Raw genomic sequence first — 17,619 nt, 5'->3', positions numbered from 1 at the left:
AGCTTCTCAGGAACCATCAGCAAACAGGATGGCTCAAGTGGCAGGCAGTCAGCTTTCACCAAGGCTTCTCCTTTCCACAGCTCCCTGTGGCCAGACTCATTAAAACTCATCTCTGTTTGTTTCAACTCATCTTGACCATCTTGACCATCTTGACCATCTTGACCATCTTGACCATCTTGACCATCTTGACCATCATCTCTTTGGCCCATTAGCTGATCGTGCACCTTTGCCACAAGAATTGACAGCACGCAGGACAACTCCAGGGTGCTGGAGCTGTGCTATGGCTCTCGAAGGTGGGCAGTGCTTTTGCTGCCCCCCCCCCCCCCCCCCATCCCCATCCCTGACCCAAAGGCACCCTGTCTCCTCTGTCCCCACCCTGCCCACCTCTGGGGCGAGACGCAGCCCCCCAGCCCCGACGGCACAGTGGTGGGCGTCACACCGGGCTGCGCCACATCAGCCCTGGCACGTACCTGTGTATTCAGGGAAGCAGATGGTCAGAGGTGATTTCTTGATCTTCTCAGCAAATAGGTCTTTCTTGTTGAGGAAGAGAATGATGGAGGTATCGATGAAGAATTTGTTGTTACAGATGGAGTCGAAGAGCATGAGAGATTCATGCATGCGGTTCTGCAACGGGGACCATGGAGAGAGGAGAGGGGAGAGAGAAAGGCAAAGAGAAAGAGAGAGTTAGAGGAGAGGAGAACATTTTTTCTGAATTGAAATGTTTAGAAAGCAAAAAAAAAAAACCAAAAAAAACCCCCTCGAAAATTAGACAGTGGTAAATGTGAGATGGTTACAAAGGTGGAGGAAACAGGGTGTTGCTCTCCTCCCAGGCTGGAGGATGCAGGTGATCCTTCAGTGCATCCCTGCAGAACCTCTCTGCTGGCTGCTCTAGCAGGGCTGACACCTGATGCTTCAAGGAAGAGCAGACACCCTAACCCCCCCCCCATTTTCTCATCACCTGCATAAACTGAGGAATTGGGAAAGGGTGCTGCAGCTTTCTGGTCTTGCCTGCATCTCTTCAGGGACTGGGCACCCCTGAAGCATCACTTGCAGAGCCTAAATAAAGGATGGACAGACAGCACCAGCCAGCAGCTGGGATGCACTAGGCATGGGGACTGGGATGAAGGCAGTTTTGGCCATCTCAGGGCGGTCCTATGGACCTGACTGGAAGGTGGCACTGAGCGGTGCTGTTGTGGCAAGACCAGTGCCGAGGGATCGCCCAGAGGCTGGGGCAGGTCCTGTCGAGCTGGGCCTTTTCGCCCCTGGAAAAGCCTTCAGCCCATCTTTGAAAATGCCACGGTGGTGGCCGGGTCGCTGCTAAGAAATCCCAGCACTGCTGCATGGAGGGAAGCAATGCAGGTGTCTCTGCCAGCCCACCTCGCAGCTCTCCTGAGCGTTCCCGGCTTGCGGGCTGCTCCAGAGAGACTTGAAGCACAGAAGAGTTTTAGTAGGAGCATAAATCTCTAACAGCTGTAATTTTTTTAAAATTAATTGTCCATTCATGTGGACAAAAGCCTTATAAAGCCGTTTTCCCCCATACTACCGAAGTTGTTACCAGAAAGGAGTGGAGAGTGGACAGAAGGACAGGAGAAGGAGGAGGAGGTGGAGGTGAGGTTGTCTTGAGCAGAATCAAGTTGTCTTGGGCACCATCAAGTAGAGCATTTTCACGCTTCACTCAAGTGGCCGTGGGGTGTCCGTGCGGGCAGGCGCATGCACTCGCTGTTACCTGGTCTGTCCAAGCGGCACCCTCACGCTACGGCTCTCTGGGAGCTCTCAAAAATTTTCTCCATCATTAACTTGCTCTTAGAATAAATGAAGCCATTCCCTGCTGCTCCACTGACAACTTTGGGAGATGTTTTAGGCAGTCCGTCTGCCTTTTCCATTGCACATACCTACCTGGTTTACTCCCTGAACTTCACTAAGCCCTGGTTTTGCACCAGAAGCTTTGCAAGTCCAAAGCTGTTGGCCCCCCCATGCCCCTCTTACAACCCTCTCTTGGGGCTCAGCCCCCTGGGTCCCGGCTCAGCTGCCTGCTGCTTGCACGGGGACACCCAGCTATGTAGAAAAGCCTTGTGTGAAGCTGAGAGCAGCCAAGATGTGCTCTGGGGCAGCAAGGGTGCTCGGCAGCTGGTGGGAAACCCTCCTGCAGCAAACATCCCCCCAGCGCCACCTTATTTTTGGAGGCGCACTAAGGGGGGGGGGCTTTGGACTTACCAAAGATTTGCAAGAACATGTGTGTTTCCTAACAAAATGATGACCCAATTACACATTTTGGAGTTTTCCATGAATGTTTTATTACTGAGTCATTTTATTAGCTACACTTCAACTGTAGCTTTTGCATGCAAAATTTAGCAGATGTCTGATTTCATCTTGAAAGGCTTTGAGATTACACTGTCGGTTCCTTGAAAAAGAGTAGCTAGGGATGCCAAGCAGTCACTTTCCAAAGATTTGGGACCTCATTTGATCCTTATCTTTTTTAAAACAAACCAGACCAGCCTTATTCATGGGGGAAACAGAAACTGCCGCAAAAGGACGTGGCTCTTCTTGACTTCAGGCTGTTGCAAAATTGCTGGGTCTTGAGATTTTAATGGAAAGTATCCGGGTGGGCTTTTTCCTTGTTCATCCCTTGTTTTGTCCCATATAGGTATTATATTTAAATAAAGGAGTGATGGTGTTGGTGGAGGAGCAGCTGAAATAAAGCACGTGCCCAGGAAAATGAAAATCCTCAGTGCAGGGAAAATAACCCTGGTGACTTCTGGGCCATGGACACCTGTGCAGAAGATCCAGGCAGGATGGCATCCTGGAGGAAATTTTTAAAAATCCCCAATAAAAAAATATGAAGAAAAATCCTTTCCCTTGGAGCCATTAGTTTTTCTCAGAACTAGCCTGTAATTCTGTCTGACCTGCAGGATGGGACGTATGAGGATACGTGTCTGAGGATGGGTCCAGCTGAAGTTATATCACTGGGAATTGGTGAAGTCAGTAGGAATAATGGTTAATTTTCCTTTGCTGAGGTTTATGGAAAATTTTCTCTTGCTTTCTTCAAGTTCTTTGCTTCTATTTCATGCCCCAAATAATGGAAGGTCTTTGGTTTAAACATAAAAGAACAAACCAGCCCAAGTGTTATTTTAAAGGGAGGGAGCAGTGCTCCAAGTATGGTGTTACTGCGAGGAGGAAAAAGCACCATTTACTGAATCGAACCAGAAACGGCTCTTTTGCCTCTATGCTCGCAGGGCTTGCGCAAAGAGACAGCAGAAAAGAAAAGCAAAGTTCACTACTTGTAATAGATTTGCAACCAGTGCCGCTGTCTGCGCTGAGCATTGCCACTGATGGGTGCCGGAAGGGTGGCTGGACGCAGATGGGCAGATGCCAGCACGGGGTCTGGCAGTGCCGGAGAAGAAGCATGGATGGTCCGACGTAGATACGTGGGGGCAAGGGACTTCAGGAGGGGAAGAGTAATTTCAAGAAGACAAGGAACAAACAGAAACCATGGTAAAGTCGTCGTACTTAAAAACAAAGGAAAAAAGATTCCCACCAAATACTTACATAAAATTAAGTACCTTTTGGTTATATCCTTTTCAAATTCCTTATTTGCAGGTGAATGTGACTGTGGCAGACGACCGACATCATAGGTGTGTGTTGTACATGTGTGTACATCAAGCAGACACAGAGTAAATAACGGGCTTGAGAAGCTGGACGCGCTCAAGGGAGACACAATAAAAACCCTCTCGCACTAGAAAAGAGCTGGCACTTTATTAACATTTTGTAACTAATAAATACATTACCGACAGCCAATAAATTATTACAATAACTAATGCTCTATTAAACCAATGGACAGTCACTCTTCGTACAAAATTACAGTTAATACAGTTTGGGCCATCAAACATGCAGGAGAAACGATTCAGCGGGAAACCAGCAAAAGGAAAATCATGGCAGCCTCCAGTGATCCTTCGGAAAGAAGTGTGGTGGGGACCGGGCAGCCCAGAGGCAGGGTGATGGTCACCGGTCCCTTGTTGAGCCGAAGGGGGGAAAGGGAGGTAGGGGGAATAGGGCTGAGGATGTTAAATTAGGGACTGGGCTATTTAATGGGGCAATGGCTGGTCTTTAAACAACCTTATTTGCTTGCCCAGTGCCACTGGGTTGCTCCAGCACTGGAAAAGCTGGTGAGACTCAGGCAATGCTGAAAATCATGTTGTTACCTGCTGTGATCTCCTCTCCCCACCTGGAGCAGGGGGTTTAGACCCAGAGCCACTTGCCTGTGCTACGGAACAGTCAGGATTTGGTCTTGACATTAATTTCCAAGACACTGGGTGGGAGAGGGGCCAGGGCAGAGAGCGTCGCGCTGGCTCCCAGCCCTCCGCCTCCTCCCCGGGTCTCTCCTCGCCATGTCTGCTGCACCTGGTGCCTGTAGAGATCTGATCTGCTCTCTCTGGGAGATGGAGATGGTTTTGCCCTGTCTCCAGTTCAGCTTCCTCCCATCTCCCTCTGCTTGCAGGGTGCCAGCTGGGAGGCTTTGGTCCTCCTCCTCTTACTAATGCATCAGTGTTTAAGGGTCATACTTGCATGTGTTTGCTAGCTAGCCTTTGCAGCACAAATAAAGATCTCACAGGCTGCTGGGTCAGACGTGAGCGGTCCTGTGAGAAGTCCCTTTCCGTAGCCACGTTCTCAGCATAACATCTTACATAGGTCACGTACCTATATCTGTCAGCATCAATTATCTCGTGTCATCGCAGGAGCTCAGAAATAATGTACATGCAAGTCTTGGGGCGCTTTGGGAGAGTGTTTCTGTCTGCTCTTTCCTCCAGGGAGGTAGAGGCAGGACCATGGTCCACTCTTTTGTGCTACCTGAACCACGTCTCTGCTTTCTTGTGTGCACATTGGGAATGCAAGTGTGTGATGGGTTTGGGCGGTTCGGGATGATGCTCAGCAGCACTGTCTCTACTGACCTTGATGCTTCTGGCATCAGATTGTTAACAAGTGGTTTTGTCTCCTTGGAAATGGTTGTGGAGTTTTTGGTCGTAAGCCTGAAGACAAACCTGGCCCATGACAAAGACACAAACACACTAGTACTAAGCTTCTCTAATCAACTTGACAAATGGTCAGCCTTGTTCCCAGGAACTCAACAACTCTCCCTGGCTCCAGGAGATTTTTTTGGCCACAAAATACTTGGACACATCGCACAGGCTAACAGTGCAGGTTTGGTCCCTTTTACAGCATCAACTGCAAAATGCCCTGGGGTGATGTCTGCCACCCGCAGCTGAATCCCGTGCCTTGTCGAGCTGCCCAATGCTCTACGTGGCAGCGACTGGGCACACGGGGATGTTTTGGCAAAAGGACATCTTCTATGTCCTGTCCTGACCTCTTGGAGATTGCATTCCTGGCCTAAGAACAATGTCTGTTCCCTTGCGGGCAAGCACTGGGCTCATGCCACAATAGATTAAAACCACCAGACACACTTTAATGTACATTACAGTATAGACTGCTCTCATTAATACTTTTATTGTCCTGTAAAACAAAATCACATCTACTGAGGAGGCACGGCAGCCTCCTCCTGAGGATGCTCTCCCCTCTGTGGAGGGACAGGCTGGGTGGCAATCCAGGAAGGTTGGCTGAAGGCAAGAAGCTAATTCTCATACAAAACTCCTGAGAGAGGTTTAGTTGGAAGAGTTTCTGGGATGGCAGTGGTGGGAAGCCGACTGACCCCTTGCTAGACCTGGCTGCGGCCCCGTGGGAGGGCAGGGGCAGCAGGGACAGTCTGGTGCTAGCAGACGGAGGGGCCAGATGGCCTCGCCAAGTGGTCCCGCTGCCCTGCCGCTCGGCTGGGCTCCTCCGGCCATATGTAAAAAAAGAGTGTGAACTCTATTTGCTGAAGAAGAAACTGGCCTTTGGAGTATGTGGCTGTATTTTAACGTGTGCTTTCCCAGTACGTGTTTATTGCTAGTTCTCCTAACAAGCCCAGCTACTGCATCCTCCCAAGGAGCACGGTGCTCTGCAGCTTAACCTTGCAGCCTCAGCTACAGGCTCATTTCAAGGCTTTCCTTCTACAGGCTTCTCTCTTTCACTGAAATTGTTGTTTAAGTAAAAGAGCTATTTGCATTTTTTTTGTCTCATGGCTCCACACACCGGACGCTCTCATTGCCAATGGAGCAAGCCGGGGGCTTCCTTCTTTCTTTTTGCTGCTGTCTGAAGCTCATTGCGAGTTGCTAACGCTACTTTCAACACAACACCCCTCAGATGCTGCTGCTGGACAAGTGACCTGAGCCATTAAAAACCTCCTGCATCCCAAAAAGGGCATCTTTTGCAAATTCCCACATTAGCTTTGAAGGGCAGCAGGGTCTATATGTAGCTGTTTCAATTCTGTGCTTTTAAAATATGTCCCCCACGCCCTGGTATGATTTCTGATGCAGCTGTACCAGTTGCAACATCCCTGCTACATGGAGGATGCAAATTAAAACACAACTCAGGGCCTCTGAGGGTCTGGATTTGGAGCATTGCAATTGCAAAGCACAAGTGGCTATTAAGAAGAGGGCTTTTGAAAGCAGGCGATTTATTTCAAGGTCTTCTTTCTAGGCAATTGCTGCAAGGATTGCTGGTGTTTAGAAAAAGCACAGGGCAAAAGATTGCCTGCGGAAAGCACATCTGTCAGAAAAGGCTTGGGAGGATGCAGAAAGCCAGTGGTGAGTAATGCTTTGGCAGGCGTTCTGGAGACAAAAATCTATACACAGTCATCAAGCGGGAGAAATAGTAGTGTTTAACACTGGAAGCATTTCATCTTCCAAATGCTGTTTCCAGCCTTTGTCAGAGAATCCTCATGACACTCATGTGAGGGAGGGAATGTCAGCAGCAGCAGCTGAAATGAAGCTTTAGACATACAATATGCCAAAGAAAATGAAAGAAAAGGCTCTGTGTGTCAATATTTCCTCCTCTTTTTCTCCCTTTTCTCCCCATGGAGCACCAGCCGTTGGTTATCACCAATGTGCCAGGGAACCAGCTGGATGGAGCTGCGGAGGGTCTGGGGCAGGAGGGGGTTTGGACTTCTCAGCCGGCACGGCTGGGCACAGGCTGCCTGAACCCGGCCCGGAGTGTGGCACAAGCGCACCAAGCCGGCACTGGTGACTCGGCTGCATATGGTAGAGTTGGGGGTTGAGTTAATTTAAATTGTCTTTACCAAAATAGTCCTGTGTGCTTTATGCTGGGAACTCCAGAAGCCTTGGCTTGGTGCTGCCTTCACTGGGAATGGCTTCTGTTACTTATTTGCTTGGATAAAATGTCACCCACAGCAAGGGGTGGGAACAGAAAATCTCCAAAATTCTAGTGCTGCTGCTGAAACTCTTCTGACAGAGCTTAATATAAGACTTGCCTCACTGCCGGTGCAAGCCCTTAGCGCACCACAGCATGCAGGTCTGGCGCTGCACTCTGGGTCTACCAGTTACCTATACTTTACATACCAAATGTAACTAACATTCAGCTTTTCAGCCCTCATTTTGACACTTAACGCACATTTGGATGCTAGGTGTTACTGGTGGGACTTGGCCACCCGCATGGGACAAGCTCCAGGAGCATCCTGATCCCTCTGCATCGCTCCAGGTAATTCCCTGCCCCTCCTGTGGCAGAAGCACCGTCCCATTGCCATTGGCTGGTCCCTTCCAAGGAACCAGAGAACTGAGCAGGTGCTTCCCATTGGGAATCCTTTCTTTGGAAAACCTTCCCATTGACTCTGAAAATCCTAAGCTAAACCAGCTACAACAACATGCGAAGGCCTTGTGTTCCGTGTTCCTTTGGTTTAGGGTTGTACAGCAGAGTGTGCCAGCATTACATGGAGATGGGAGAGGGGCTGGGACCTGGGAAAACAAGACGTGGGGGTGGGATGTGGTGTGAGGAGCAGAGAGGGGCTCCTGGCTTTGCTGGCCGGCCAGCAATCTGTGGGAGCTGATGCCACTGGAGGTATTTTAAGGCTGAGATGGTGAAGAGAAAGGTGGGTACTCACTTGTGCCAGAGCAGGGGAGGCAGAGACCTGGCGTTATTGCTGTTAGTGTCCAGCAGAGCCGCAGTGGGTCCTCACTGTGCAATACCAAATACAGTTTTATCATTTAATGCTATTTAGGGGGTTACTGACACAGCTGCCAACCATGCTGGGCTGTGAGCTGGTTAGATGGGTGAGAGCCACCTTGTTTTCCTCTGCAGGCCTCCCCTGTTTGCCCTGGGGTGCTGCCCCTCACATCCCTGGCTGGGGTTTTGTCACAGACGTCCCACGAGCACTGTCCCAGCAGAGCACAACCTCTGATGGGGACTCTCCTCCGGCTCCCAGGTGCCCTTCTCTTCCCATCCTCCCTGCTGCCTCAACCTGCCTCATCTCCCTTCTGCAACTTCTCTCCCAAACCTCCTCCGCCGGTCCTCTCCATCCCATGCCACTGTACCTGCTCCTTTCCCTGCCTTCCGCACACCGATGCTCACCTGGCCCCTTTCCTTTGGGCTGCGCTGCTTCAGACTGCTCTCACACCATCTCTCCTACATGGGCACAGTGAGAGAAGAGATATTGTCCCTCTCAGGCATGGCACTGGAGAAAACTCAGACCTCCTGAGACCTGAAAGACACCCCTGGTCTGGGCTCCCAAGAGAGGACAGTTGAACTTGTGTCTGGTCTGGAAAGACTCAACGTTTTCCAGGATCGTGGACTTTTAAGAGAGGCAGAGAAGAGGCAGGGATCAGCGTTGCCTACCTGCCACCAGGTACCATGCCGAGTGGGACCTTGGAGGTGGCCATCTCACCCAGACACCAAACAAGCTTTCAGGGTGGACTTCTAAGGGTCCCTCCACGCTCCCAGAGGTGACACCCCACCTCTCACACTCCCCTCTGCCTTCACCCCAATGGCACCCGGAGCTCTTGGTGATGGCAGATGGATGGCCACACATACCCCAGCCCAGCCGCGTTTGTTCTCCCCTCTGTGCCCCCACATTTTGCTGTGCTGGGCACTACTCTTGCCCTTTTCTCCTGCCCTTCCTTCCCTCTCTTCCTTGCGCTTTTCCTTCCTCCTCCATCACTTGGCTCAAATCAGCTCCCTGAGCCTTCCCTCGCCACTACCTAGCCAGTACAGACCATCCTTCTCGCTGTAGATACTGGTAAAGAGATGACCTGACTGGCATCCAAACCTGGAGCTGTCTCTCTTGGACACCCAGGCAGGAGATGACACAGGCAAGCTACCTGCTTCTGCTCGGCCGAGGAGGCTCAGAGTGCAAGGCTGGGCTTCTCAAGGTTATTTAGATGCCCGAGGTGCGATAAAGAGCCGCAAGGCTCCTGCACACCTTGCTGTCACCCAAGCACGGTGAGGTTTCCCAAGGCACCTCTCTGCATTTCAGTTACTTGAAGGTCAAACCCTGCCTACAAGAAGCCAGGGCTAAATATTTTTGGTGCACTCCAACATTTCAGGGCCAAAGTTTAGAAAGAGATGCTGTGTGTTTGCAGGAGCATTGGTCGTGCTGAAATCCCTTAGGCTGGGAGGTGCTTTGGGAAAGGTCGCTGGGTACCCAGGCTGGCATCCTCGCCAGGATGCCCCCGGGCGCAGGGTCCCCATCAGGACACCATCCCTGGGGCATCCTTGCTGCCTACGCTCCAGGGGTCCGAGCCCAGCTTCCACTGCCCTGCCTAGCTCAGCAGCTCCGTGGCATCCAGCGAAGCGCCTAAGAAATGGGTTACTGAAACCACTAGACAAATTTTAACATTAAGTTTGAAAAACTTGAGGTAAAACTGTTACCGGTAACGAATGCTTTTATACAAGGCTTAGTAGGTTTTGTTACTGTGTCCCTCTTACTCAGACACCAGCAGAACTCGATATGGCTGTTTTACTTGTTCAAATAGCTGTCTGGAAAAAAGGAGAATATACAAATCCAAGCTGCAGCGGCTGCGTTCAACACCGACCCCTCCAGCTTTGGGATAGGAACTGGAGCCGTAAGGTACCCTCAAAATGATCATGTTGTATCTAGCACTTCCCAAAGGAATAGTGTTTTAAAAAAAAGATAAATAACCAGGAGAATTAAAAATATCCCTTAATTTCAAGGAGAAAAAAAAGAAGTTTCAGTTCCAAACTACACTGTTGCTGACCAGTATTTTAAGGCTTTGATTTTTTCTTTTTTTTTAAAACTTCAGTATTTTTGTCTTTTGGCAGTTGACATGCACTTTGTGGGAAACGCGTTAGCTCCCTCTACAGCACTGTGAATTGGAACGGAGGAGTAGAATGAGGCAACAAGGGAATGAACCAAAAATAAACCAAAATAAAATAAAATGGGGCTGGGGAAAGCAGAACTTGCTGCAGAGTTGTCTGGGACGGGAGAAGGGATTTACGTGTTTCTTCCTCATCATCTTCTGAGGAGGAAAAAAAAGAAAGAGAGAGGACCTGTCCGCGGGACCGGAGGATGCTCCCGGCGGGCGCGAGGAGAGGAGGGGAGGAGAGGGCTTTAGTAGAGTCCACATCCCCGCAGGTTGTTGGCGATGATGACATCTGTGACGGCGTCGAAGACGAACTGGATGTTGTTGGTATCGGTGGCACAGGTGATGTGCGTGTAGATCTCCTTGTTGGGGGACTTGTTCTTGCTCTCGTACTGAGCCTGGATGTAAGCCACCGCCTCCGTGAAAGAGTTTGGGCCTATAAGAGAGCCGAGACGAAAGGAAAAAGAGCGGGTTAAAGCAATCCTATAACCCTAAATCCACAGGGTGCCCACAAGCGCCCCATTGTAGGGACATAAGGAACTTGTATGGGGCTGCTGCAAACCAGCCACCCCATCTCCGTCTCAGGGACAGGGACTATTACCAGCCAGGATTGCTGCAAGGGAGGAGATGTTCTCCGACTGTCAGCTCAGCTGTATTTTTATTCTGGGTTGCTGTTTATAGTCGACAGAGATGAAATGGATGAGGGAACTGAGTGTTAAACAGGCTATGATGGGAAAACCAGAAGAAATTCCACATCATGGTAACAAAAAAGAGAAGAAACCTGCCAGGAATGCAGTAAGTGCTTGACCTGGTGAAAAGCTTAGCTTTTTTCCTCTTTTAGATTTTTTGATTAAATTTTCAGCTTTTGATGGAAAAGAAGAGCTAAAATGTCCATGAACTGAGGGCAGTATTGGTAACCGTGCCCTCCTTTCCCTGAATCACTAACAGAAAAGGACATGAAAAGATCCAGCCTGCGTTACAGGGCAAGGTGAGGTTTTCTCAAAAAAAAAATACAGAAAAGTTAGTACATAATGCCCCTCTTTTTCAGTAATTATGATCGCAGTACCCTCTGCTAGAGCTGTGGCTAAAATCACACCACGAGGCGTTTCCTGGTTTGATGTATAGAGATGTCTGTGCCAAACCTTATTAACCATCAGGTTTTGTGTTAAAAAAGCTTGAGAACAGTGACGCAAAAGAGCAGATCCTTTCTCACCTGGCCAGCCTTGACATTGCTCACACACACAGAGCTCCTCTCGGGCACTTGCTTAGCTCTGATAAACTCAGTTTCTCTGGCTGGGCTGGAGTACAGCCCAAGCCCTGGAAGGCTCCACAGTGGTAACACTGCTAATGCTCTTGGATCCCTCTCCCTCCGTGATGCCTTACTGATGGGAAATGTTGTCAGCTGCTAGAGAGAAGCTTACTTGGGCTTGAGATTTGCTGTGGTTGATGGCAGCTGATCTGGGAAATCACATGCACTTACACGTACGTGCATTGCTAGTTGAAGACACAAGCTCATGAAGACCATGACACTTGAGAATAGCTTGCAGTAAGAGAAGCAAAATGTTTTCTGGGAGCAGGTTCTTGCACAAAGACCTGTGTATAGAATTTGGGAACAGTTCCACATGCTGTGCACAACCAGGAGGGTATTTTATGAAAGAGAAGTTAGTTGTTCAAAGGCAGGAGGATTTAGATGCTAGATTCCTTCTGGGAGAGCAGGGAATCACTAATGCCAGCTTGGTTTAAAATACGCCCTGGATTCTGCTGCTGCTTTGCTAAGTATTGTGGATTAGTTAAAAGCATGAGTGAATTAAGGGGTTGGAAACAGTCAGTGCTTCAGCATACAGCAAGCAAATTTGTGGACGCAGTCTTCTAATAATTCTCTGTCAGCAGAACTAATGGACATCAGAAACTTCATTTTATTAAAAGCGTTTTGTGGAACCTACTTGTGATGTTGAAAGTCCGCTTGTTTGATTTATAGGCTTTCATCAAATAATTCTTTTTCACTCCAGGGAACTTTCTAATAATGCTGCTCTTTCACAAGGCCATGAGGGCTTCACCCTCTGAGCTGTGGTCAGCAAAGCAGGGGCGAGCAAGCTTAAGTGTGTGCTTGGGTCTAATGTCTGGGCTTAACATTAGCATGAGCCAACTTCCAACTTTTAATGGTGCTGCTGAACGCCTAAGGGTGAGACATTCTTCACCTCTGATTGAGATCCCTGTTGGAACAGTGGAAGGACTTTCAGCCTTCAGACCTCCAGCCCTCTCCAATGGTACGAGAGAGACAAGAGGTCTGCGGAGGGTCCCTGGCATTGTGATAACTCCCAGCTTCCAGTACAGCACCTCGAAGGAATTTAGAGCATCTTTGGGGTACTCTGAGATTTGGGGAGGACTGGTTTTGTTCACTTGGGGCTGAAGTGCTCCAGAAATAAGCTGTATTTGTTTTCCTCTGTGTAGTCAGCTGAGAGCTTAGCTACGTGTGTACGAGGGTCTGCCTCCCCCACTGAACTCCTTTCTTGGGCTGGGATAGCTTGGCAAGGAAGAGTTATATCTAAAATGACACTCCTTCTTGTTCCAGTCTCTCTGCCATCAGGGATATTATTTCAGAGTGGGATTACTGGGAGACTTCAGTGAAGATTCACAAAACCAGGTCCACAAAATGCGATCAGGAATGAGTGAAAGGTGCAGGTTTGCTTCATGGAGAAAAGGAAGAGGGCATGGTAAAAATCTTCCGGTATATAGAGGTGCTGCTATAAAGAAGACGGTGATGAGCTGCTCTACAAGCCATTCAAAAGAGGGCAAGCAGCAATCTAATTTGCAACCAGAAAAATTTGGGGTTGGCATTATTGTGAACTTTCAACTGTAAAGGCTATGAAATTTCCATTATTAGATCTTTTTAGACAAACATGTCAGGAATATGTTGGTTCTGTCTGGACTAAGCAGATGAGTAGATGGCTGAAATGTGTTGGTAGTGACAAACATCCAAACTTTCCCCAGAGAGGAAGCCTGCAGATATCCTTCTGAATTCAGATGGAGTCGTTCAGCTCCATGGCCATAGACCATTCAGCCCAAAGCAGCAATGATGGATCATTTTTGCCTATTCAGAGTGAAAAATCAAGTGCTCAGAGATAGGAAGCTCTGGTTAATAATTTGTTGGCCTGCCCAGAAATGTGACACTCTTGGTGTTCCCGGTTCACAACTACGTTTCCTGACAAAGAGATCTGCTTCTCTGTCCATTGGCTTGATTCATCTGGATGTCTCCGGTGAGCTTAAATAATTCATGACGATAAAAGTTTATTTTTATGCTGTCTCAGAATGGTAATGAGGGTTTGTAGAAGCTGGCGAGATGCAGCGGGAAGCGGCGGGGTGCAGCTGCAGCCTTTGCACGGGTGATGTATTCTCATCATTAGCAGGTCAGATGCCAGGCAGCCAGCAGAAGCGAGGGCTTCTTGCACGCTGCCCTGTTGCAGAGCCTCTGGCTCAGATCTCCAAACATCATTAAGGCCTCCTTCTCCCCAGCCAAGCTTGGGGCATGGCTTGCTGTGGCTCTTCTCTGTCTGCACTATGGGTTAAGAGGCCTGGGTGGCCAGTGCACGAGAAAATCAAGCACCTCATTTTCTAACTGCATTTAACTGGAAGCATTTCCATGTCCAGACGCTTGATGTCAGTGGGCCTGAGAGCAGAACTGGGGACCTCCTAAACTAATGTGATAAAAATTTACAGCTTGAGCTGAAGCAGCCAGGCTGTGGGACCTGCTGTCTGTATGCCGGAGGGCTGATCCCGCAGCCCCTTGGTGCCTGGCAGTGGGGTAGCGGCCGGGAACCGCAGAGGAATCCTTGATGCAGTCAGCGGGGACCCACAGGGGAATGTGATGGGTATGAAACAGCAAAGCTGGGCTCCAGCTGAGGACACCCTAACAAACCCCATGCGTTGGTCTCCCAGAGATCAGTTACCCATTTGTAATGGTTAAGCTCACTGCATCTTTCTGAGAGACCTGCAAGAGGGTTCACGTTCCTGAGTGATGCTGGGAACCAGGGCACAGGCTGAGGCAGTGTCCGGCCAGCCCCACACCTGCAGGTGTTGGCTCTGCATCAAAACCGCCTGTGGGGCAGAGATCAGATGCCCTGATTAGCGGTGGTGGCCCTTTGCCTGCCAAGAACTTGCGTTTAAGTCACCCTCACGCTTTCAGTGGACCACTAAACATGGTGGCGGTGATCCTATGGCATTTATTGAAATAAAACTTGCAGTGAAGCAAATGGGAGCTCTAGGTATGCATCTTTAGCCTCGTTGACTGCGATACATGACAGTATCAGCTTGGATGGGAAACGCTCCATCCTCCCTTCGCTATGCACTCCTGTACAGCCAGCTTTCTCATTACCTGTATACTCAGGAAAGCAGATAGTCAGTGGAGATTTCTTAATTTTCTCCTCAAATATGTCCTTCTTGTTTAGAAAGAGGATAATAGACGTATCTGTGAACCATTTGTTGTTGCAGATGCTGTCAAAAAGCTTCAGTGATTCGTGCATGCGGTTCTGCAATAGAAAGGAGAGATCACATCAGGCCAAAGACAGCAACTAGGGGATGTTCAACATGTATGCAGGGAAATCTAAAACAACTACATTAAGGAGGAAAACAAAAAAAGAAAATCTATGATATACAATGATAAATTTATGTATACATACAGCTGAACGTATACATACACAGATGCAATCCCTATAACATTTGACATACAGTTAGTAACTTCAGGGCATTTAGCTATACAGAGCTGTTTTGATTTTGCATAGTGTATAATTTACAGGATCCCAGCTCATAGAAATCATCATGCACCATGCATGGATGGGGAGTTACTTTTGCCCTTTGATCAGATTTATGTGTCCGTGTAGGTCATGCAGATTTTCTAAAATATTTTCATTAATTTTTAATTTTTTTTTTTTTTTTTTTACTTTCTTGAGTGTGTGTGGCACACAACTGGTTGGATACATTAACCAAGGACTGGTAGATCCTTGAATTAATCTAGAGTTGGAAGCAGACACCAAGGTGACATAATTTTGGAAATGACCTTGCTGTGACCTTTGCCTGGTTTTGTTATTTGGTTTAGTGTTGTTGCCTGTTGTCGGGCTTTTAATTTTTTAAATTTTTTTTTTTAGTTCTCTTGGAAGATGGCTCAACAGGAAGTGTCTGGCAGAGAAGAAAAAAAAGTGAAAAAGGAAGAGGAAATAGTGTGAAAAGGAAAAACATAATGAAGGGCATCTAAGAACAACCAGACTAGAAGTCAGGCAGCTACCACTGATGTTAGCTCATGCCTCTAGAAGAACATTAGCTACTTGCCAGCAGAAGAGCCATACGTTCAAATGCATGCACAGCAAGAAGTCGGCTTTTTGGTTATAGGTCATGCAAAAAAACAACACAGGAAAGGAGAGAGATAAGAGGAATGAAAAAACCAGACCAGTTAGAGAGTTGCAAAGTCCACCACATGGTTTTATGGTGGTGGAAAGAGCTCACGGCAAAGTCAACCAAGTGTCATGTTCCCTGCTGCTTTCAACTCTCAACTCGCTTTTTCTTTTGTTTTTTTTTCTCGGTTCAAGAGAAACTTCATACCTGCCAAATTTGGTTGGTCTCTCAAATGCTCATTTTTTGGCCTTTGTTTGGCTAGATAAGGTCAGACGGCCGAGGAAAAGCTGTGAAGGCGCCGAGGCTGGCGATGTTTGGCGTGCGAGGCCGACGCCGGATGCGCACGCCGGTCGCGTGGCCATCTCTCAGCCGGGAGCCGGGTAGCGGAGAGAGCAGGCGCGGTGAGGACGAAGCACACCCAAGAGTCAGGGGGTTATCAAAGGCAAAGCATGGTACAGACCAGACCGGCTCCTCGGCTTTTCCCAGCGGCATCTCCTTGGGACAGCACTCCCCAAACCCGCCAGTGCACCTACGAGACTGGTTACAGCGACCGCCGGAGAGACGCTAGAGAGAACAGGGCTGCACGGTCTTGTTGCCGGAGGGTTTTTTTTGGGGTGGGTGCAGCATGTGTCCCCCCTGGGTTTGGAAATTCAGAGTGGCGCAGGAGGCAGCCGGGGGCTTTCACCCCTCTCCTGCTCCATTTCATGCCCATGCAGGCAGCATAATTGAGCCCAGCACTTTATTGATTAACATTTTCCTTTTCGTTGCTATACTTTAGCTGCTGCTGAATGTTTTATTTAGATAAAAGTGGCTCCGTGGATGAAGGAAATATCCGTTCTGACCCAGACTGAAACAGGATTTGCTGTACCGTATATCGCACGCTTTGCTACCAGACTTGAAATGACCGAGCACCTCCCCACCGTGCATTGTACCGACACACGGGAAAGACGCCATTGTGTACAAATGTAAAAATGCATTTACTTATTGGGTCTCAGTTGCAAGACGTTGCTTATCTGGATCATCCCGTGCCTGTGTGCTGGTTTTTGCTAACCCATTTTGTACTGGCTGGTGTGGGAGCCCCGGAGCAATGCTCCTCTTTGCTACTTGTGGTGTCAGAATTGTAACCATGTAGAAACCTGCAAAGGTTTTGTACAGGAGATCCTTGGCTACCCAAAGCCTTTGGGAGGAGAGAAAAAAGTGGAAGGTGGTCAGGGGGAACAGAAAGCAAATATAATTAACCGTTTTTTTAAGCAGGGTCCCTCACAGAACATTTTTAATGACACTTTTATCATCCTTGCCGATTTAAAATAAAAGCATGGAGAAACACATGAACACTGCTCGTGGGTTAAACCAATAGCTCATCTGCAGCAGCCATCAGCCTGGAGGTCACCGTACTTACCACGCCACACCTCACCAGCCCCGTACCACGCTGTGCAGCCCTGGCGGGGAGCAGCGGTGTGCAACTGCGCCTCGTGGCACAGAAAGCACCATGGGCAACATTGGGTTTTTGTTAAGAAATAGAAGCTGAGGACTTCTCCCGAGCTGGGCTTCGCCATTAGGTGAAGCTGACCTTCCTACAGTAGCAAGACTACGTAAGGTTGCTACAGAAATCCTTCTGCTTCTCTTACATAGTTTGATTAATTTGTGTTAACACCTGTTAGGAAATGAGACTGTTTTCCTGAGAAATAGTGGCTCTCAGCATTCAGTTGTAACCAGAATATACACACAGAACAAACCAATACGTCCCTGTAGAAAATGAGAGTTACAATAAAAATCCTCTATTCCCTTCAGATTCCAGAAACAAGTTTCGAAGCTTCCTAAGGCTGCCTGACCTGGCTTTCTGATCTCTACATGTTGATTTTTTCCCCCAGCTCTGCCAGTTAGCTGAGTAAATACAACCACCGCTCTGCCCACTCATCCTTATTTACCTGGGAAAGGTTCTGGTCTTAAAATCCACCTTTTCCTTCCCCATCACTAAGGAGAAGACAACATTATTCAAAAGCAAGGAACCGCTTTCTGTGTGTGGCAAAGG

At 48.6% G+C, this 17,619-nt stretch overlaps 1 protein-coding gene across 2 annotated transcripts in view; it reads right to left on the bottom strand.

The window, feature by feature from the left end:
• Window positions 1–17,619, bottom strand: part of GNAO1 (G protein subunit alpha o1) — a 148,167-nt gene that overhangs the window by 3,652 nt on the left and 126,896 nt on the right. The window contains exons 7-8 of one of the 2 annotated variants that reach the window (XM_030023999.2): window positions 14,575–14,728; window positions 3,735–10,638 (exon numbers count right to left, since the gene is read on the bottom strand). In XM_030023999.2, the coding sequence (XP_029879859.1) occupies window positions 10,451–10,638; window positions 14,575–14,728 (342 nt within the window). In that variant the 3' untranslated portion in view covers window positions 3,735–10,450. Of the gene's footprint in view, window positions 1–470; window positions 625–3,734; window positions 10,639–14,574; window positions 14,729–17,619 lie in introns of those variants that run through there. The other variant, XM_030023998.1, reaches the window with a different exon arrangement.

This window comes from Aquila chrysaetos, chromosome 9 (genome assembly GCF_900496995.4).
Source record: "Aquila chrysaetos chrysaetos chromosome 9, bAquChr1.4, whole genome shotgun sequence".
NCBI lineage: Eukaryota > Metazoa > Chordata > Aves > Accipitriformes > Accipitridae > Aquila > Aquila chrysaetos.
The sequence above is the reverse complement of the archived record's forward strand: the minus strand, read 5'-3'. Positions and strand labels throughout refer to the sequence as shown.